Below are 23,952 nucleotides of genomic sequence, written 5' to 3' on the forward strand. Positions count from 1 at the left end.
CTGTGGACGCAATTGTAAAGGAGTACCGGCGCTTCGAACAAGCGAAGGGCTGCCGCGTCGCTCAAACTTTCGACCGATTGCCCAATACCGCCGCGACATCTTCTTGCGAAGACCCGCCGCTGTTCGTTCAGCCCGCAGGCCCGGAAGATATCACGCGCATCGTTCGCCGTGAGCTTGAGGCCATGGCTCTGGCTCCAGTTCGTCCCGACTATCGGGAAAGCGTGCCCGCTATCTCCCTTATACAAGCGGTCGTTCGGGAGGAAATAGCAAGTTTGGGCATTCCATCTCTCTGCTCGGTCCGCCATACAAACACCTACCAGATTTCTCCGGCCGCTCGCTCCCAGACGCAAAGCTTTCCGCCACCCCGTCGCAACCCAGCTGACTGGCGCACAGCGGATGATAAACCCATGTGCTTTAACTGTTCAGGTATTGGACACATCGCCCGTCATTGCCGCAATCGCTGGTCGTCGCCTCCTCGGTGGTCGTCTCCGAGTCACTACCGCCAAGTACCAGACAATCGCACTTTCTCGCCCTATACGCCGACTAGGAACATCAACGCCGACAGTACTCCACCAAGATCTAGCCGCTCCCCGTCTCCGCAAGGTCGTAGGTCCCGTTCGCCTCTCGTTCACCGCTCTTCGTCCCCTTCTGCAACCGGTCGCTTCGCTTCGGGAAACTAGGCGGTGCAGCTCCCGGAGGTGAAGCTGCAACTACGACCTGGCCCACAAGTCCTCTGTTGACCCTGCCTACATGTGGAAACCTACTGGACATTGAAGTTGATGGCGTTCCTGTTAGATCTCTCATTGATACAGGAGCACAGCTTTCCATTATGAGCGCTGCTCTCCGCCGAAGGCTAAAGAAGGTTCTGACGCCCGCCGTACTGGGCACTGTGCGAGTCGCCGATGGGAGTACTTCACCTGTCCTTGGAATGTGCACAGCAAGTGTGACCATTGGGGGCCATTATACTGTTGTTCTATTTATCGTCCTTGAACACTGTCCGCACGACGGACTTCCTTTCGAAACACTCTGCCCAAATTGACTGCTCCGCAGGTGTTGTACAGTTGGATCTGCCGCTTCCTGCCGACACAACAACTTGTGCTTCACACGCTTATGTTCTGCTGAGTTTGCAAGGCTGTCTCCACAAGCAGCTACAAATGTCCTCCTGACGCCCTGTCCTCCCGTACCTGATGGCGAGTACGTCATGTCGCCGCTTACTGATGTGGTTTTGTCGCGCCATATTGCCCTGCCAAGCACCTTAGTCCGGATCCGTGAAAACTGCACTCGCATGCCCATCCTCAATTTTGGATTTTCGTCGCATGTGCTGCCACACGGTATCGCCATAGCGTATATTACTCCTTTGGAAGAACTTGAGGTTTCTTCTTTGACATCTGAATCCTTCCTCCGTACCAACGGACCTTTGTCACCCACTCCTCCGTACTCGACGCCTACGGACAATGTTTCTAAGATGATCGCCCCTGACCTTCCTTCAGAGCAAACAGCAGCTCTTCGTCACCTCTTGTCATCTTATCGGGGCATCTTTGATTAGGATGACCATCCACTTGGCCAGACATCTGTTGTCACGCATCGCATCAACGCCGGTGACGCCAGCCTCCTTCATAGGCGGCCATATCATGTCTCCGCAACAGAAAGGGCCATCATACAAAAAGAGGTAGACAGGATGATGGACAAGGACATCATTGAACCTTCAAGTAGTCCGTGGGCACCACCAGTTGTCTTAGTAAAGAAGAAAGACAACTCGTGGCGCTTCTGCGTTGACTACCGTCACCTCAACAGGATAACAAAGAAGGATGTTTATCCCCTGCCTCGCATTGATGACGCTCTTGACTGCCTTCACGGATCCCAATACTTTTCATCAATTGACCTCCGCTCCGGCTATTGGCAGATTAGCGTCAATGAGATGGACCGCGAGAAAACCGCCTTCGTCACACCGGACAGTCTGTACCAATCTAAAGTCATGCCCTTTTGATTATGAAATGCGCCAGCTACATTCGAGCGCATGATGGACTCTCTCTTGTGCGGCTTGAAGTGGTCTACATGCCTCTGTTACCTCGACGATGTGATTGTGTTTTCGCCGAACTTTGAGAGCCATCTGCGGTGCCTCATAACCATACTCTCCGTGTTTTGCAGGGCTGGCCTTCAGCTAAACTCCTCCAAGTGCCATTTCGGTCGCCGTGAAATAACATGCTCGGCCATCTCGTAAACGCCGCCGGAATCCAACCTGATCCACAGAAAGTTCATGCCGTGCGAAATTTTCCTGTACCTTGTTCAACAAACGATGTCCGTAGTTTTCTGGGCTTATGCTCTTATTTCCGGTGATTTGTGAAAAATTTTGCCGACATAGCTCACCCTCTCACTGACCTTCTTAAGAAAGACGTCTCTTTCTCTTGGGGACCACTGCAGGAGAAAGCGTTCTCTGCCCTGATTGAGCGGCTTACAACTTCCCCAATTCTGTCCCACTTTGACCCTTCTGCGCCCACTGAAGAACGAACTGACGCGAGTGGTCATGGCATCGGCGCTGTCCTCGCTCAGCGTCAACAGGGCCAAGACCGTGTCATCGCTTAAGCAAGCCACCTTCTTTCCACGCCCGAGAGAAATTACTCCATTACTGAGAGAGAATGTCTCGCGCTCGTATGGGCGGTCGCGAAATTTCGCCCGTACCTTTTCGGTCGGAGCTTCTGCGTCGTAACTGATCATCATGCCCTCTGCTGGCTCTCCTCTTTGAAGGACCCAACTGGATGACTTGCACGTTGGGCCTTGCGTCTACAAGAATATACATTTTCTATTATGTATAAATCAGGGCGCCTGCATAAAGACGCTGACTGCCTGTCCCGCAATCCCGTGGATCAACCGGACGATACCGACGTGGACTCGGACATCAGTGTTCTGTCCCTCTCCGGCTTCCACCATATTGGCGACGAGCAGTGCAAAGATCCTGTTCTTCGAACACTTATGGAACGCCTAAGCTCCTCGCCCAATGACCCGTCCCTTCAGATGTTCACCTTGCGCAATGGAACTTTATACCGTCGTAGCGTTCGTCCTGACAGCCCGGAGCTCCTCCTAGTTGTTCCCAAGCACCTTCGACTAGCCGTGCTCCAGCAACTTCACGACGCTCCTACTGCTGGACATCTGGGCATCACTCGTACATACGACCGCCTGCGGCGACGCTTCTTCTGGCACGGCATTTATCGCTCTGTGCGCCGTTATGTCGCTTCTTGCAACCTGTGTCAGTGCCGGAAGACGCCTGTTATGCCTCCCGCTGGTTTGCTGCAACCAGTTGATATCCCTACAGAGCCCTTTTTCCGGGTGGGCCTAGACCTCCTTGGCCCCTTTCCACTTTCCATCAAAGGAAACAAATGGATTGCTGTAGCAACCGATTATGCCACGAGATATGCCATCGCACGAGCGCTACCAACCAGCTGCGCTTACAGATGTCGCCGACTTCTTACTATACGACATCATCCTGCACCATGGCGCCCCTCACCAGTTGCTGATGGATCGTGGCCACTACTTTCTATCGAAGGTCGTAGACGATCTGCTCCGCTCCTGTTCTACAGAACACCAGATTGCTACCGCGTACCACCCTCAAACGAACGGCGTCACCGAGCAACTCAACCGCAAGCTAACTGAAATGCTGGCCATGTATGTTTCCGACGATCATCGCGACTGGCGCGACTGGGACGTCGCTTTACCATACATCACTTTCGCATACAACTCGTCCCGTCACGACACTGCCGGATTTTCACCATTTTACCTGTTGTATGACCGCGACCCCACCTTGCCCTTTGACACGTTGCTACCTTCCGCAGTACAATCACCCAGCACTGGATATGCTCGCGATGCTATTGACTTAGCCACCCATGCTCGAGAAGTTGCCCATCATCGCCTCACAGTCTTGCAAGCTTCTCAAAAGCGACGCTACGACCTTCGGCACCGAGACTCCCATTTTTCACCTGGTTCCCTTGTCCTTCTCTGGATGCCTACACGTCGCGTCGGCTTGTCGGAAAAACTACTTTGCCGTTATTCTGGTCCGTACCAGATCTTATGCCAACTGTCCGACGTGACATACGAGATCGCTCCAGTCGGTCAGCCTTCAGTGCCTCCCAACGTCACCAGCGATGTTGTTCTCGTCGCCAGGCTGAAGCCCCATGTCCCCCCATTAAGTGAGGCTCTATAACTTGCACCGGGACGGAGCTACTCCACTGGGAGGGTGATGTTACGGTGAAGGGAAGGAAGAAGTTGGATTGGACGAGAGGAAGACGAAGTCTGGCAGTTGCCTGAACGCCATTAACCTCAGTTGTAAATATACATTATTTTACACTCGTGGGCCTGCTTTCTTCCTGCAACATTAACCGCGAGTCGCTCTTTTAAAACAGCTCTGCTCTCTGTTCTCTGCTCCTCTTCCTCCAGATATAACATTAGCGTATAGATCCGCAAATATAGAACTTGCTCTTTCTGCAAAGGTATTTGGGGTACAATTCACAAGTACTATGCAATGGGACGACCATGTCAGCTTGGTACTCCAAAAACTTAGCCGCATAACAGGTGTTTTAAATCGCTACAGATATACTTTACCCGTCTCTGTAAAATTATTAATTTACAATGCCTTTTTCGTGTCTCACATACGAGGTGTGACACAAAAGAAACGAGACTAAGTGTGTAGCTTGAAAAGAAAGTGGAGTTGGCAACAACTGTTTTGCTGACGTAATCCCACACACCTCCTCTATTCATGCATCCAGTTTCGACGGAACCGATCACGCCAGTTGGGAGTGCTGCGTCACTGAGTGAACACGTGCAACTGCATTCTGCCGGAAAAATGCCTGAAGTAAAAACGAAACAGCGAATCAACATCAAGTTTCTTGTGAAACTTAAGAAGTCAGCCACGGAAACATTTCAAATAATAACCGAGGCTTATGGAGATGTAACTTTGTCTCGTGCACATGTGTTTGAATGGCATAAGTGGTTTTCAGGGGGAAGAGAGAGCGTGGAAGATGATGAACGTGCTGGGCGTCCAAGGTCAGCGATTACAGACCAAAACATCGCCAAAGTTTGTGATGTGATCAGTGGTGACCGAAGATTAAGTGTTCGTGCAGCGGCGGAGTTGGTTCACTTGGATGGGAAAGCTGTTCGACGCATTTTAACGGACAAATTACACATGAGGAAGATTTGTGCGAAGGTTGTTTCAAAAGTACTGTCCGTTGACCAAAAACAGTGCCGTAAAGACGTGCGTGTGGACATGTTAGAACGCATTGCAAACGAGCCAAATTTGTTGGAATCTGTTGTAACATGTGATGCGACATGTATTTTTACCTATGACCCAGAAAGTAAGCACCAGTCAATGCAGTGGAAGTCTCCAGGATCCCCAAGACCCAAAAAAGTACGCATGTCAAAATCAAAATTCAAGGCAATGTTAATTGTCTTCTTCGACATTAACGGAATTGTAATGATTGAGTGGGTTCCCAGTGGTCAGACTGTTAATCAACACTACTACATTGAAGTAATAAAAACGACTTCGTGAAAAAAATTAGGAAAAAAAAGGTCACAGTTGTGGAGTGATGGATGGCTGTTGCGCCAGGACAATGCACCCGCTCATATGGCCCTATCTGTCAAGCCGTTTCTGACCAGCAAAAACATTACTGTGATGGGGCATCCTCCTCATTCACCTGATTTGGCTCCATGCGACTTTGTTTTACTTCCTAAAGTTAAATCTTGCTTAGAGGGAAACCATTTTACCTCAGTTGAAGAGGTTCAGGCAAAAACGGAGAATCTCCTGAAGGGCCTTCCAAAAACCTCGTTCCAGAACTGTTACCAGCAATGGCAGCACCGAATGCAGAAGTGTGTGAATGCTGAAGGGGACTACCTTGAAGGTGATAATTTCACAGAGAACTGATTCAGTGTGTACAATAAGTTATTGGACCAGTCTCGTTTTTTTGTGTCACACCTCGTACATTATGGGCATCTTGTATGGGGCACCACAACTGAATGTAACTTGAGCAAAATTATTTCGTATGCAGAAGAAAATAACAAGTGCCATTGCTAATGTACCATTTGCCGTCCATACTGACAACCTGTTCAAGAAATACAACATTGCTTCAGCCCATAACATCTATAACTGCAGACTATTACGCGAGTATTACTTTAATACCAAACGTAACAATACTTGTAGAACTTGCAAATCTATCCGTCAATCCATACCGTTATTCAACTCGTACACCTGAAGTATGGAAGGTTCCACGCTCTAGAACTAACTACGGTTGTCAAATGTTGTGTAACAACCTTCCAAGATTGCTGAATTCATATGACAGAGCAGGCTACAATTTACAGGATTTATCACTGTCAGAATTTAAAACTCTATTGCTTTCACTTCTTTAGAGCGTGTTTGTTAATGATTAATAATGTATGTTATGTTCCTCTTTTATTGTCTATGTTACCAAGTGTATATCATTTATTTATTTCAATGCCGCAGTGTGTTTTGCATTGTTATTGTGGAAATATTTCACTGTTTTTTCATATATTGTATAAGTGCAATGTTTTATGGCCACTATATAAATGTAATTTATATGGCGCTTGATGTGCTGCCCCATGCAGCCATATTGTACTTAAGGGGGTGAGGTTACCTTAAGCTGCGTCTGTGTGGCTGTTTTCCCTCATCCACCTCCATTTACCACTCCTCTGTACGTGTGTGTGTGTGTGTGTGTGTGTGTGTGTCTGTGTCTGTGTCTGTGTGTGTGTGTGTGTGTGTGTGTGTGTGTGTGTGTGTGTGTGTGTGTGTGTGTGTGTGTGTGTGTGTGTGTGTGTGTGTGTGCGTGTGTAAATGGAAATCAATCAATCAAATCAAATCTATGTGCTGGTTGTGGTCATGGGAAGACGTCAGGCAGGTTCGGGAGAATTGTGGGAAGGCGTCTTCCAATAGCGAGGAATAGGTGTTTCCTTGCCATCAATTACATGCGCATAGTGTCTAATTATGTACATGTTCTCTGATTATGTATCGCAGCTCGAAATGTAGCTCGCAGACCACACGTCTCATCTAAAACTTTATCTGCACGGGGCAAATTCAGTTCCCACTGCTTTCTTTGTTCGTCTCGCGGCACATTAACCAAGGATGGCTTCGGTGCGCCTTTGACGCGGCTGTGCCCCGTATGGCACCCGTGCACGAAGCAATAGTTGCGGCGACGATTTGGCATTTTCGCCTACCTGGGACACACGTCTGTAACATGGGCGACACGCAGAGACGGGCACTACACGGAAACGAAGCCGGCAGCAAGCAACGAACTCGCAGACATCCGACTGCCACTGCAGCATAGCACAAATTATCCCACGCACATGAGACAGAAACTAGCGGGTGGACTGGCGAGTTCAGGAGGAAGCTGCTGCAGTGCCTCTAGCAGACGCATTGGCAGAGGCAGGTGACAGTGGCCGCATCAGTGGAGATTGGATTAGATTATGGGGTTTTACGTGCCAAAACCACTTTCTGATTATGAGGCACGCCGTAGTGGAGGACTCCGGAAATTTCGACCACCTGGGGTTCTTTAACGTGCACCTAAATCTAGGTACACGGGTGTTTTCGCATTTTGCCCCCATTGAAATGCGGCCGCCGTGGCCGGGATTCGATCCCGCGACCTTGTGCTCAGCAGCCTAACACCATAGCCACTGAGCAACCACGGCATTGGAAGTATAGGCCAGTGAGCCCACTAGAAAGCCTTCTAGTACACTATATTATTAGTCATTACTGCTCACTAGTAAGCATTGTTAGTCATTTGTAATCAATTGTGGTCATCACAAGCTGTCATTAGACATATTGGTCATTTCGGAGTCATTAGTAGTCAGTAGTAATTATTAACCTACTAATTTCTATTATAACATTATCATTCACTAACTGTCACTATCAAACATTTTTCATTCTTTAATCCATAGAGTTTCTCACTATACACCTAGAGGGAAATCTGGCGCCACCGTCTATGGGAGTTTCTTAAGGAGGCACCGTGCCATCATGGGAATGACGGTATATGTGTCTGCGAGGCTGGTGTTGGCTGGTGTTGTAAGAGGCTTCGTCTAAAACGTGGATATGGCTACACAAATAACGCGTTCTCAAAGTAAAATCTTCATAAAATGTTTTCATTCACGCATATTACATCTTTACTCACCTACAATGCATTACCAAGCGAAGAAAAGCAAGAACAGACTACCAATTGTTTCAAAGCGAGCGCGAACCTTGTCGTCTGTCCTTCAACTTTAGCGGCCCGCTGATACTTTTTACGCAAGATATAGTCGTACACGCAATAACAGGTTCTCATAGTTAAACAAAACATGTTTTCACGTAATAATAAAGCTAAAACAGCTCTTCACGTGCTGTTTTAGTAGAAAATGAATTATTGTGACAGACGGAACGGTACTTGCCAAGCGCGTCTTCAAGGTGTCCTGTCTCTCCGAGAACGATGCCAATCCGAAGTCACAATATACCGGCATTCCCATGCATACCACAGCGCAGCAGCGCCAGATTTCCCTCTAGGTAATGTAGTGAGAAACTCTATGCTTTAATCTCTTTTCATATGGCGTGATGAGGCTTCGGCGGACACTCCGGCGGTCAGGTCTGCAGACGCAAACTTCACCATGAGCCTAGAAAGGCTTTCGCCTTAAAAAGCAATCAGATTCATCTATGGTTGTTACTATCGCAGCTTTTCACGTTCATCACACGGCCACATATTATCGTTGCAGACTCACAAACACAGACGCACACATGAATGTATTATCTTGCTGCATAAGATTATCCACAAGTCATCCGGCATTCAGGCATCCATCTCTTTTATATCTTCGAGCGCACGTTCAACCAGACAAAGCCATCCACTAAACGTTGTTCCTTTTAGGCCACATATTGACTGCTTTAAATTTTCTTTCTTCCCGCTTACAATTGAAATCTGGGACAGTCTGGATGGTTTGCCTTGTGCATTGCCATTTGAAGAGTTTGTTAAGGTACGGACACACTGGCGTCAAAACGTGCGCGGCACGCCGCCGGCAGCGCGCCGCATGCCGCAAAACCTGCCGCGGAACCGGTTTGGTCTGCCGCGCGGAGGATGGGTCGAGGAGCCATTTTCGGCGGCTTGCCGCGTGCCGCGAACCAATGAGAGACGTCCGGGCTTTCTCCTAAGCGCCACCTCTTGGCTACTGCCGAAGTTAACTTCCAGCGGCGGCGGCGGAACCACGATCGACGACCGAGTGCTCCGAGCCAGCCGCGACAAACAGCGCTAGTGCTTCGTCTGCGCGCCTTTTGCGCGCGCCGCCGTCGCAACAGCAGAGAACACACAATGACCAAAACGCTCATCGTCGTCAGAACATCGTCGTCTGCATCTGCGCGGTATCTGCTAACCGAGCTAGGAAAAAGCGCGCGACAACCGCGATATTGCGCCTATGCTCGCGCAGTTCGAGACAAGGCGAGATCAGCGCTGTCACGTGACTCCGCGGCGGCCGCCGCGCGCACAACCGATGTGGCCTTTCTGCCGCGCGGCGTTCTTGCCACCGGCGGCGTGCCGCGCGCGTCTTGCCGCCAGTGTGTCCATACCTTTATGCAATTACATAATTATATTACCTGTTGATTCGTTCTTTTCTAGTGTCATTTCTTTTGTATGTACTAAAATCTGTACCCACTCCTGCTATATCTCGAAATAGAGAGAGCAGTATTTGTAAATAATAAAAGGAGAAATAAAATGCGTGTGCACCCTCCAAAGATTATATGCTTGCTTACCTTTCCATCTTGTACTTCAAGCACTTGTACTCGCATCCAGTTGTCTTCTACATTTGTGGCGTACAGCCAATTTTTTTTAGCTTCTGAGACAGGCAGCGAGCGTTCAGCATAAAACTTGTCCATCTCTTCAGTGAGTTGCTCATATTGATCCTTTGAAAGATGAGGCAGAACAAGGCTACCATGTTACTGCTGCTTGCACTAACCAAGATGCATTTGTTGACTACAAAATTTTATAGCTCTAACATGCAATGTGAATGTTCATTGTCAAAAAGGCTTCTGTGGGGAAGCCGGAACGTAAATAAATTTTTTAAGCAATTTTGGTCGGTGCCCGGATCTCTTCCTTTTAAGAACTTTTATTACAAAGGTAAGCATCAGAAGACCACAAAGGGCACTCTAAATCGTCAGTACAGAGAGAGACTGCATTGGCAAAACAGTGCTGTGACACATTCAGTATCCAACTAGAAGGTGCCAATATAGCAGATGATCAGATTTCAACATAACTAAACATTCTAAGTACGCACAACAAATCCCTCTCATTGTTACATATTCTTTTAAAAAATTCATTAATCCCTCTTTCAGAGGAATTGATTATAACACAAAATAAAATGTGTATTCTAAGAAGCACTAGTACCTTTGTTGCACATTCACAAATACAAGTCCATAGATGTGCACAGTCTTATTTTAACTTCAGCTTCACCTGAAGGTTGAAGCAGTGACAGTGAGAGCAAGCACACGAGCCCTGTGCTGCTGCGCAGCTTAAACAGTGCCTTGGAGGCTACCAGGTGTCATAGGCACATACGACATGACGCTGAGTGTGTATGTGGTGAAAATGTCATTAAAGCTCGGGTGGTATCGTGCGCATGCGTGCCCATTCACACGTTCAAAGGTGAGCACACACATATTTGGAAAGCGCACTCATCAAATGGCATCTCTGGGCTGAAGGTGAGCATGCAATGAAAAGCGAGCAACCTTGGCGGAGTGGGAGTGCCAATTCCCTCCGCCCTCTCCTTGACAATTGCTTTTTCCCAATCCTCCACCCACCTGCCGTCACCGATAGCCAACCAGCCTACCAATCTTTGGTTAACTTCCAACAGGGACAAGGTATCTAATTTTAAGCACATAATGGCATTTGCGAATGTTAGCACTGGCACCATTACTCCTTTACAGATTCCGCCTACCACCTGGTATATATTGTAACCCTAAAGTGCTTTGTGTTTCATTATTGCTGCATTCTGCTTCCCTTCATTTTTAAATTATTTTGGTGAGTGCTTGAGCAGGTCTTTCCTTTGTTTATGTAAACACCCAGGTATATATGACACTTGGCTATGGGTATGACTTGCTGTTGAATCGATACTGCATCCTCACTCGTCATCATAATTCTAGATTTCTCTGTGCAAAATTTAAGGCCTAGATTTGACACTGTACTGCCACACATATTCGCAAGTCTCTGTAAGTTTCCTGCTAGTAGCACTACGCAGCCCGCATAAATCAGCCTGGGGCGAAAGTTGCACACTTAGCCCATTACACTTTACAAGGTAAATCAAATCCTAATTCCCTGTTTTCCAGTCATCTTTCTATGCCTTTAACATAAAGCGTGAACAACAATGCAGACAGAGGGAATCCTGGCTTCAGTTATCAGTGAACTTACACAACTTTATTCAATTTCCGGCCTTCCCATACAATTCATACACGATTGTCCTCATATACCTCCCTTATCAGCTCTACAAAATCGTCATCCAGGCCTTTGTGCTTGAGAATATCCCATAGCAATTGCCTGTCTACACTGTCACAAGTTCCCTCAATATCTAGAAATGACATCCATAAAGCTCTATTCTAAGCTATCACAAAATGGTAAAGTAGCCATCTTGTGGGAATGCCAGAAAATTTGTGTGATGTTTGCGTGATATACACACGTGGGACAAATTTTTGTCAAAGCTTAGCAGAGAACCACTTTTGTGTTAAAAACCTCACAATGTTTGTTCTATGCCAAGAACAAGTTTGCTACAGCGAGAATGGAAACAGAAGTGGCCATACAAAAAATCCACATTTCAAATTACTACAGTACAGCTGCCACAGAAGCCACACTTTAGGATTTCACGAGTAACACTTTCCAGTACCTAGTCTGAATAGCGAATTCATGACAGTGTTGTCAAGTGACTTACATATGTTATATTGGGTATATCCTGCAAAAGAGATTGCAAATGGTGCAAGCAAAGCATATATTTATTAAACAGAAAGCAAAATTAAGTTTAACTAGGTCATTACAATCTACACTATAAGACATGACGCTTCTTCATGTCACTGTCAAAGTTATTAGCTTGCACCTAACAGTAACTATACACATGCTTTTGCAGATATAGCAGTGTTAATAAATTTAAAAGTAATTCCTGCCATCCTGTGCTCATCAGGTCAAATTTATGCATCTAAAAACCTACTGAAGAGCAGCCTAATGTAAATGCTTTGATCATTGAGGTGAACATTATCACTTGAGGGTAGGATGTAAGGATTTAAGGATGTAATGTGAGCTCAAAAATAAGTCTACAGACGATGAATGTTAACTGCAACTCCTCAGGACCGCAAATTATCTGCATAAAGCACATTTTACGGTTCCTTCTAACGAACCTTAAAAACATCCACGCCCGTACATACAAAAATGGCAAAAGCTACTGAATTTCCGCACACGTTTTCAAAGCTCTTATAGGTAATCACCTATGATGATCGTCAATATTAGTTGATTACTTTGCCGATACAGTTGGTCTCAGAAATCTTTTATTTCAGGCTATTCCTTAAATATGAGGTGCTTAATGACTGAAGCCTCTACGCTTCTTTGGTCATGGAAATTGTATTACTTTAGCACCACTTAGTACAGAAATTGTTTTCCTGAAAAGGTAAAAGAAAAAGCATTAACCAAAAAGCCCTTTCACTAAGTTATATTAAGACGCATCAAATATCATACTGGGTGAGCCAAAATATAGAAGAATCTGAATTATAAATTAAGTCATTAACTTCTTACAAGTCTTTGTTTCCCCTTCCAGTGTTTGTATTTTGCTGTGCTACTTCCCGTCATCAGCTACTTCAGCCTGAATTGTGTAACCCAACCAAACTGTGTACATAGTACAGCAACATTCAAATTTACACGAATGCAACAGCAGTGCACTGTATCGTCCTTATAGTGCACTGAATTCATTTAAATAGGCATTATGCGCAAAGAATACACATCGGCCTTGTCTCATATCTGGGTGTATATATAGAGGGACAAGTTGACTCAAACAGTCACACACACCACACAAAGGCGGAGAGAAGACAAGGCAGCTGGCTCACGTGCCATCAGGCGAGCCAGACTGCAACAGCAAATGAGGCTCTGGACTAACGGCTCACCCCTCTGGGGACAACTAATCAAAAAAGACTAAATAAAGTTTTGTACTACTACAACTACTACTATGAATACTACTACAGTCGAACCCAGGTATATCGAACTTGCAAAAAATCGCCTATCAGTTCAATATAGGGCATAATTCGATATAAGCCTGCTAAAGAATTGGACGTCATAAGAGCACATACCATTTATAAAATCCCTTTATTGATGAAGCTAGCTTAGTTTTGCATGAAATGGTCCTGTATTTTCTCCTGCTTGGGCAATTTTGCTGCCTGCAACGCATGCACTTGCCCACATTGTCTAAAGAGTCGGAGCAGCTGAGGCCACAACCTTTCATACTCGCATAGAAGCACCAGACTAGTGCGAGTGCACCAATCACCACGGAGGATTTGGGCAAAGGGCCATCATTGCTTTCTTCATTGTGCCCACTTTCACTGGTGCTCAGTACAATGTCGGCAATGTAGTCTTCGTTTTCGGGCTCTCCCGTGGTCGCGACACCATTATCTGCACTCACAAACTCGTCGACTGTTGATTTGTCCACGGCTTCCGGAAATTCTGACAGCTCGCTCCAACTTCGGCAACACCGGCAATGGCTTCGTCGCACTCATCAGAATTTACAGTCATCACCGGGCACACGGAAGCCGGCACGTCTCAAGCAATTCTGAATGAACCACTTGTACACGGCTGTGCATACGCATCGGGCGGCATGGGCACTGAGTCACGAGTTTGGCCGCTTTAGCCCTAATCTCCCCCTTATTCTTCAAGATCGTGCTGAGAGGGCTCCTAGGAGTCTTGCATGCTGCGGGGACATCCGACTTCTCACCGCGCTCGACCCGATTTATGATTTCAAGCTTCACGGCAAAAGGCAAATTCTGCCACTTCATCACGGCAGCAGTGCGAGGGAAGGCCCGCAAGGTGTAAACACAATGAACCAGAAATGCAGCGAGACAACTCGCACACACTTGCGGCATCTTGCACGACGAGGGCACGAGAGCCTCTCATTGGCTATCTGAGCAAGCACTGCGGGCAGGCCAGGATAATTTTTTTGCAAGGGGATGTCGACGGCTCGCCCGACGCAGCGCGGTCACGGTAGGAAAAGCAGTTGGACGGAGCCGCACCGCCGGTTCCCCGTCAGCGCGAGAGAAAGCCAACTTCCGGGGGCACTTTTGCGCCACTTGTCGTTCGATATATCTGGAGTCGTTACTTTTGTTCGATGTAAGTGTAACTTTTGCTATATATACTCACTGTAACTATACCGTGCTCAGAAATTGTTCAATATACAGAATAATTCTATGTAAATGGGTTCGATATAGTCGGGTTCAACTCTACTATGAATACTACTACAGTAAAACCATGTTGACATGATCCTGCTTTGTTTTATTTCCCAGTGCAGTTTGCGATCAAGAACAGGAAAAATAATCCAGTAGTTACGCTTCCTTTTTAACAGTTCATACGTTCCCGAAAATCACAATCCATTGGCACACATTGCCAAACTGTGATTGTATTGTGTGTTTTCCAGCCGTTACATCCCATGCGAACAAGAAAAGGCATGAGGCACACACGTTCGAGAGTATTAGGCACCCGCCATGGCTTCCCCACAGTATTTGCTCACTCACTTCACACGGAAATGCTGGCATGCACTTAGTTTTCTCTTTCATTACCAGCAAATCTCCTTGCGAGTTGTTGCACATCGCATTCGCTGCTTTTGCTGCCAAGCCCTATTGCGGATAGGCATCTTCATCTATATGTTTCACAGCAGATGTGGCACAGTGCTATTGGAAGTGTACTGCATGCTTTTAATAGGCGTTAACCAAAAACGTACTGCTCTTCCCTGCTACAAGTGCTGAGTGAGCATCCTGTTTCACTCTGGCAGCATCGTATCCAGGCGCACCTACAAGATTCGTTTCGCTTGCCGCTGCTGCCTTAAAACATGCAAAAGGAAAACAAGAAAGACCGTTTCTGGCAACTCGAGCTTCAGCAGCTAAACGCACGTCAGCATCTTATGCCGCAACGATTCTCGCCAAGTGTTCATGTCAAAACAACCTGCCAAAATGCCCAGCCCAATGAAGCTGCAGACCCAGGCTGAATTTGAGGAGTGCAAACATAAGCTTGCTAAAGCCATAAAAGCGAGAACAGTCATCTTGGGCTGCTTGGGCATGCATTCATCCTGCAACAATTTGTGCAACGCTTTGCATTACGTAGATTACGCATTACGTCACCACATTGAGTCTGCCAAATTTTTTTATGACTTTGGGTCATTCGTTTTCCTTTTTAGTACATTTCTTTCTCAAAATTTTCAAAAACGTATGAACAAGGTTGTACTTATTACTCCATAACCCCTCTGCACTCATGCATTCTTGCTGGGAGCCTGTCCCAAAAAGAGTGGTATAAGACAATGTAGGGGTAAATGCCAGTGCATTGCATTAATAAGATTTGCTATCAATGCGATAAGCCACAGCTGCATTCATGGGAACACAGCTTATGTACTACACCTCAAGAACAGTTGCTTGCCAGTGCACACCATGGCGCAATCACATGCAAGCATACAAAAGCATGAGCACATAACACAAAACAGACTTACGGTAAAGTCCAGCAAGCGGAAGAATACATCCGCCGTGCTAGCAGCATATGTGATAAAAACATCCCAGTGGTTGCCCTCGGGAAGGGGCAGCTTGTCAGGAACAGGGCCATGCACTGGGCCTGCATCAGTCACGGACCGCCGGTGCCCAGTCTTGGAAAAACAAGGACAAAAATATTGACATTTTTTTCTAACACGTGCATAAACTCCATCAACTATCCAGATACTGCACAAGCTTAGAAACGGCCCAGGTAGTCAACTCCACTGTAAGAGTCCTTCCAAATAGGCACGTTCTAAGAAGACCTGGCAATCATCTAGAATGTCAGGTAATGAACTCAGCACTAAGACGAAGGACACAGAAAGGAGCGCACGGCACGAGCGATGACAAGTGAAACTGAATCACAACTGCTTGTTATGCCCTTATAACTAGGGCTATGAGAGTATCAACATATTTTAGTACAAATCAAACACAAATACCTAGCTTCAAATATTGAATAGTGACAAGCACATGCATTTATTAGCAAGCTTGCTTATCTTAACATGTCGAAACATCACAATTACTTTGTCAATGGTGAAAAATTTTACTAGTAAGCCGTTATAATCAAGGGTTGTAAATTTGGCTCCTGTTAACTTGGCAAATTGAGTGATTCCCACTAGCTGCCTGTTCCCAGCAACCTGTGCCTTATCATGCAACATCAAATGCCTGTAACTCATAGGCATTTGACCCTATGCCAGCCAGCACACATCACATTTGCTGTCAAGCAATAAGTTCAAATTGGTGGTGGCGCTGCAAAAGAGCCCACCCTTGCTGTCTGCAAACCCGTGCCTCTTGCTACAGAGTGGCTGGCTTTCCCACAAAGCTTCTTAGACGTCCAGTGGCTAAGCGCGATTTACATGTGAAATTTCCCCAGCAGTATAATATTATCACAAAATGCAGCAATAAATCAGACAGAGTCTTAGGTTAGATACAAGCAAATTCTAAGAACTGTATTTGCTCCCAGACAGCCAGCAATATATTTGGTTTGTTTTGAATATTTGCTTTTATACGAATTGGGTTGTTTCGAAATTCAGTTGTACTGTATAAGAAATTTTGAAATAACTAGTTTTCAAATCAAATATTAAAAATATAATATTTGATAACATTCAAAAGTTTTGAATATTCGTAAACCCTTACTTATAGCATAACTGCTTGTAGTGCAGGACCAGATATAATGCAGCGTTTTCTTACTTCCATTTATATTCCCATAACACTTAATGTATTCACATACCGCTTAAAGTGCAGCCACACGAGACGAAATACCGGTTATAACGTGGTTGCCAGAAAATCTTGCAGACAAGTGGGGCAGCAAGCATGCATTTTAACGAGGTGCACCAGCCAAAAGAATAGCAACGAAGGCACTGTGGAAGAAGAGACATGGAGCAAGCAAACAAGCAAGAAATAGAGGAGCGAAAAATGCGGCGGCAGCGTGCTGGATCAGCAGGCGGGCGGGGGTTGCCTAGGCAACAGAGAAGCCTTTTGCTCGGGTAGCTTGTGAGCTGTGCACGGTCCACAAAAAAGATGCGCACATTGCCACTTTTTGGCTCTTCAGTTTGTGTGCAGAAAGTAAATACTACAGTTGCTGACTGACTTTTTTCAGAGAGGGATGAGGTCGCAAGAATGTCTTAATTAATGGGCAGGCCAGAAAAATGAATTTCAACAGGAAAATCGATTAGCTGCTTCCTGCAACTCAAGCGCCACGTAAAAATTGGTCAAAGCCGCGGGTGAATTTTGAGTCCGCCCTTCGGGACGCGTCGCGAAGTGCAGATATTGTGCATGCAACCTTCACTCCACGATGCTGTCAGTTTGAACTGTGTTCCATAAATTCATCAGTTCAGAATGTTGTCCACACGTGAACTTACACCATTTCTGCCAGTATGAGCACATACAAACTTTTCCTACACACTTTTGTGGTAGTTGCCAGCTGACCGCCCCCCAAACCCGCTTCACGCATGCACACCATCAGTTCAGCCTCTGTGTGTATCGCACCAGATATCTGTGTATTCATCTACGGATACAAACACATACCAAGGGTGAGCTTCCTGTGAAGGCATGCCCTTCCGACACACCCGCTGTCTAGGCCTAACTTGCGCCGTCTCATCAGGAGTCGGCGGCAAAAATTGCAGGTTTAGTGCAGGGTCAACAAAATGCTTCGCTGAGGCTGTATGGCACATGGAAAGCGGAGGAACTGCCTCACCAATGAAAGTGAGGGCACATCCTGGTCGTATGCTTTGATTCCAAGATGCAAGCAAGGCTGCTTGGTCCACATGTTTTGCATGAGCCAAGCAGCCATGAGGAGCAACCATGAGGTTTAACTGTATAACCAAAATGTTATTTTGGTTATAGAGTTAAACCTCGATATAAGAAATTTCAATATAACAAAATTTGCGACATAACGAAGTATTTAACTTCTTGTTTATAGAACACTATTAATCATTAACTAATTAATTAATTAACGTAATACTGTCAATCCCGTCAGGGATCGTTACAGAAAGGGCATTCAAAAAAGCACACTGACATACAAACATGACAATCATAAACGGTTCAGAAATGCACATTATTACATAAATAAACTTATACATCAGCAGGAGTAAAAGAAATATATGAGGTTCATGCTGCAATATTTGGGTTGGACAGGTAAATGTGCCACAATATGCAAAAACAAAGGTAGTAACAAAGTAATAAGGACAATAAATGAAATAATTACTGAGATGTAAGTAGATCATTTTCAACAAGCGTGATAAAGGCAGTTAGTGATGAACTATTAACACAGCTCTCATTCAAAGCGTTCCAATCCTGTATAGTCTGTGGAAAGAATGAATACCTGAAAGTGTCAGTACGGAATGCAAACTCGTTTAGTGTGTGTGGGGGGTTATTATACGTTTTCATAGTTTGAGATTTCGTTATGTATTGTGAGGTATCCAGATTTAATTGATTGTTTATGAGTTGGTAAATGGTGGAACATGGTGGAACATCAATATGATGACGTGCGCTTATACACGATTTCAATATAATGAAACTTCACTGCTGCCGTGAAGGAATACCGAGACAATAAATGGAAACTTCTGTGGATGCAGACAGTCAAATGATTGAATTACAAGCGGCAGCTTGAGAAAGCACCTCTCAAGACATGCGCCACGAGATCAAGAGAGCCCACTAGAGTGGAGCAGCATCATGTTCTGTATAAAGCCTGTGCACTATATTTCCCCCCCTTTTTTAATCCTTCTCTCTCTCACCTATTGCATCCCCTTGCCCCTCCCCCAGTACAGGGTAGTCAACCGGAGATAATCTCTGGTTAACCTCCCAGTCTTTCCTTTGCCTCTCTCTCTCTCTCTCTCTCTCTCTCTCTCTCTGTGCACTATATGCTTTGAGTGCAAGTGAAAGCATGTGAGGGTGAGCATAGAAGAATGGTGGCTTGATGACCATAGTCTTAGGGCGTAAGCAAGGGGAAATGGGGAGGGGAGCGAGAGCGAGCTTGCAGTAACGCAATCAAGCAACGCAAGGGCGCACGAGGAGTCGAGGGCAGGTTGCTGTGCATCTCCTTTTTTAGTGTGGCTGAGCCAGCGCATGCCTGTCCATTGTCGACCATTGTCGTGCTGTCACCACAGATTGACGAAAGTACAGGCACAGAATCTCCATCCTCTGGTGACATAAAGAGAGCTAGCTTCAAAAGCCGAATCATCATGCACTTTTTAGCGATAGTAATTGTCCAGTACTTTGGACATCGCCACCCTCGTTGAGGCATACATAGAGACTGGATTTGGTGCCATCAAGAACTACTTGATGATTTTAAGTGACAAGAATTCATGCTAGCAATCAAAGAAGTCACCTGGGACCATGTTACTATTTAACACTAACAGGGACAAACGCTGGATACTTACACAACAAGCCACAAATGCAGCCAACTTAGTGGCTTGGCTTGTTCTGTGGTATGGGACACATGGTTTGGGCACACTCAGCGACTACTCGAATAACTAGGCTTCGTTGGTTTTGGTTTCGAGGAGGCCGCAGCAACTTCTTAAAACAAAAATATTGCTTTTTCTGGTAGACTCTGTGACCAAATTAGCTCACGATCAAGAGGCAGAGCCAAATTATCAAATTGCGTATTGTTAGCTGTCTGAAATTTCAGTCATTCTTATACATTATGTCCAGAGGGCCAGTGGCAGTACCGTGAGGCTATATGAATAATTGGGCATCTCCGTATTATTGGGCATATCCGTAGCCACGAATTATTAGTGGACGACTGTATGGCTTCCTCTATTATCAGCAACAGGAGCCTATTTTCTAGACCAGTGCGGAAAAAGGCCTACTCCATAGAGCGGCAAAAAGAAACGCACCTGGGAAGTTGTCGGTGAGTTTGTCTGAGGATAGAGAATGCAGCGGTTCTCCTTGCAACTGGATGAAAAAGAAAACAGGGGCAAACATAAGTATTTACTCTTCAAAAACGGCATAGAGTATATATTCTTTTTTTGAGTTTACATCATAAAAACACTAGGTGCTTTGTCCAATTTATTAAATTGGACAAAATTCACCTAATGCACAGTACGGTGTGCAAGGAAACAATGTAAAGGAGAAATATAGCGCATGACATTACATTGTACAATTTCCAAAAATCTCTGTGGTGTCAAAGATTGCAGCAACTGGGTGAATCTAGTTACCATATTTTTCAGAAGAAAAAAAATGTTTCATAACACAGGAAAATAGAGCAATTTAAATTATATATATAAATATATATATATATATATATATATTGTCATATCATAAGAAGCCAACAAACACTGACACCAAGCAGAACATAGGGGAAATTACTTGTGCTTAGTAAATGAAATAAAGAAACGATAAAGTAATGGAAATGAAAGTGGATGAAAAAACAAACAATATATATATATATGTAGACACACACACACACACACACACACACACACACACACACACACACACACATATATATATATATATATAGTCGATCCCGGATATATTAAACTCAATGGGGATCGCGAAATAGTTCGATATATCGACAATTCGAAATATAAAATATGCAAGTCAAAAGCTTCTCTAACAACTCCACACATCTCAAGGCAGTTTCCCTATGTTGTGACTATTGGGAACTTACCGAGCTGTGCCTCTAAGGCGCGTAAAAATACAAAAACAGAGCGCGATGACCAGAGCACTTTATTTTGGAAGAAATAAATCTGTGACCTTTGCTTGCTTTTTCTTTTGCACCATCAAGTCCATTAAGCTGTCCTCAAGTTTGTTGACAGTGTCCAAATGAGAAAGGCCAGCTCCTTCCATTGTGCCACAACAGTGGCGAATGACGCTGAAAGCTGATGCATGTTCAGCTGCAGTGCATGGTGGTTGGCCCTCTTCGTCGGAACCTTCGCCGCTGCTCAAATCTGGATCCTCGTCACCCATGATGTCAGCCACAATCTCCGTATCAGTCCGAGCCGCTACAGCTTACACGCCGTCGTCAGCGCTGACGAAATCGCATGCTGTAACACTGCCTGGGATGGCGCCTGGAAATGCCGAGACAACCAGGCGTACAATGCCTTCTCGACCTTGTCAAAGGTTGGGACGCGCATACGACACGCTCCAGCGCAAATGGACTGCACTGCCTTCAGCTTAACATCGGCTTTGTTTTTGAGGATCATACTCAGGGTGTTGAGAGGAATTCCGAACGCCACGGCGACCGACGACTTTTTCTTGCCAGCCTCCACCCGTCGAATGATGTCCGCCTTTATTGAAAAATCCAAATTCTTGCATTCTTTCGCAGCCATGGCTCCGGAACACGTGCCAAAAGCGGAAAGAAAAACGCAATGCACCACAGAGTCTCAAGCCTTCGCGCTGGCCTCGTGAATCAAAGGAACAAATAGAATCAAAAGACGCACCGCTCCACGTCTCCGCCATACCACAAGCCCAAGCTGCACTGACCTTCGTCTCACTGCGCCAGTGGTGTCAGCCAACCAAAACACAGGAAATGGGCGCCTGTGGTCAGGGTGGTTTCTCCCTCCTGCTTCCCTTTCGCACCTAATCGCACTCCAAGCGCTCCTCGTCATGTGCCTTTTACCCACATGCCGCGAGATCGCGGGAACATTTTACCCACATGCCATGGCACGCGTGAGATCGCGGGAACATCACGAGAGCTTCGTGAGGAGAGGCGCACTTGCGGGGGTGCGATGCGATGGGAGAAGCGCACTTGCAGGGGTGGGGTATGGCGGGAGAAGGCACTTGCCGGGGCGCAGCTCAGCACGGAGTTTGATACATCGATATGCCGGTGCACGGGAGTTCTATATAAGCGAACAATAGCGCTATACTTTTGCATGGGATTCCCAAGGGGATTTTTATACTGTTCGATATAGGCAATAATTCGATATATCCAGGTTCGATATATCCGGAATCGACTGTGTATATATATATATAAAAACAAGAAGGAAGGGGATTAACCGACGGGCCCGTTTTTTTTTTTTGTTAGTCATATCATAAGAAGCCAACAAACACTGACACCAAGGACAACATAGGGGAAGTTACTTGTGCTTAATAAATGAAATAATGAAACGATCGGCGACTGTAGTTGTAAAAAACTATCAGCCTAGATTCGAATAAATACGGCACACAGAGACACACACACACACACACACACACACACACACACACACACACACACACACACACACACACACACACACACACACACACACACACACACACACATATATATATATATATATATATCATGTTTCCCTGAATTAAAGAAAGGAAAGTTCAAGTTGGCAAATCCTGTATGCTCACTTTGTAGAAAATGAACTTGTCTAAAATCTTCGAAGATACAGCAAAATTTCTGAAATCATAACACGTCATTGATACCGCAATTAAATACACAGGACACCAAGGAAAGTGCGACTTTCGATTATGATTTTTTATACCTTTCTTCACATGCTGACATGTTTCCAAAATAAGTTAGATTAGATACTAGCTTATGGCATTAGTGTGCCCTTAGAGACCAGCCTGTGTGGTTAAACCCAACCTACAGGCAAGAGCTAGATCCATGCCAAATAAATTGCCTCTACTTACTCAGTTGTGCACACAACTCTCGAATCCTTGACAAGCTCTAGCCAGTTCTTTGGCACCGACTCCTTGTACTGCTCCTGGTACATCTGCGGCACGACAGTGCTCCAAAGGCCGTTGCTCTTCTGCGACACTAACTGGGAATAGAAGCCACAAATTCGGACATCGACAAAAACAACCCCCCCTCCCCCCTTAAACATTTGTGACTTGTACCAACTGTTGTGTCATTACACCTACACAAAGATGCTAGGAACATTCCACAAACCAGAATTTATGTTAGCCTGCCAAACTCAGTGTCATTACCAGCTATAGAGTGAAGAATTGAAGATATTCCTAAGGCATACTGTTATTTTATATCCGCTTTGCAGCTGCTACAGACTGTTTCTTATGTTCAATAACAGCAGCGAGCCTGAATCCCCAGGAAACTTCTGGTCACATGCTTTATCAGCCTACTAAGCTGGAATAAAACATGCATTTTCAAACTGTATTAAGTTTTCAGATAAAAGAACGACACATATTGCCTCAAGATTAATACTTACAATTTTTTGTTTAACTTAGAGCAAAATAGACATGTAAAATTCTAATTATGTGAAGGGGAAAACTGTTAAATATGTTAAATATCTGCAGGCTTCTGCTTTAACGCCCTCCTGCTGCTCACCCTAGTCTTTCTTTTTTCACTAAATTTGGTGGCCTAGGTCAGTAAGCAAACACAGAAGCTGTGCAGGGCCTAGGTTTGGAAGCAGTGAAAAAGTATATATGGCGCAGTAAACTGTGTCACTAATGGCACGAATTCTTTCTGTGGCATGTGCAGCAGATGAATACAGAGTACAAACGGTCGGCGAATGACCATGATTATCATTTCTTGCTGTGGTTTAACAAGTCTGAATATTAAATAAATTTATGAGTTTCGGACGTTCCAGAGGCTACCATTCACACACAAAAGAATGGATAGGACAATTTAGTTTTAAATTTGTAACCTACATATTAAATAACCCAAAATGTTACATACAGATCAGTCCAGAAAACATACTTACAGTGTCCTTCATAGACAATCTATGATCCCTGGATGTAAAACCTCAAGAACTGCATGCTATTTGCACAGATGCACTGAAATAATTTTCCCTAAGTGCTAAATATTTATT

General features: G+C 45.4%; 1 protein-coding gene across 2 annotated transcripts in view; it reads right to left on the minus strand.

Moving 5' to 3' along the window:
• The window catches only part of LOC126536475 (tudor domain-containing protein 7B-like), a 127,372-nt gene that overhangs the window by 83,666 nt on the left and 19,754 nt on the right, over positions 1–23,952 (minus strand). For both annotated transcript variants that reach the window (XM_050183450.3, XM_050183451.3), the window contains exons 9-12: positions 22,817–22,947; positions 20,086–20,143; positions 15,715–15,864; positions 9,758–9,907 (exon numbers count right to left, since the gene is read on the minus strand). In XM_050183450.3, the coding sequence (XP_050039407.1) occupies positions 9,758–9,907; positions 15,715–15,864; positions 20,086–20,143; positions 22,817–22,947 (489 nt within the window). The remainder of the gene's footprint in view (positions 1–9,757; positions 9,908–15,714; positions 15,865–20,085; positions 20,144–22,816; positions 22,948–23,952) is intronic.

This window comes from Dermacentor andersoni, chromosome 4 (assembly GCF_023375885.2).
Source record: "Dermacentor andersoni chromosome 4, qqDerAnde1_hic_scaffold, whole genome shotgun sequence".
Classification (NCBI taxonomy): Eukaryota; Metazoa; Arthropoda; class Arachnida; order Ixodida; family Ixodidae; genus Dermacentor; species Dermacentor andersoni.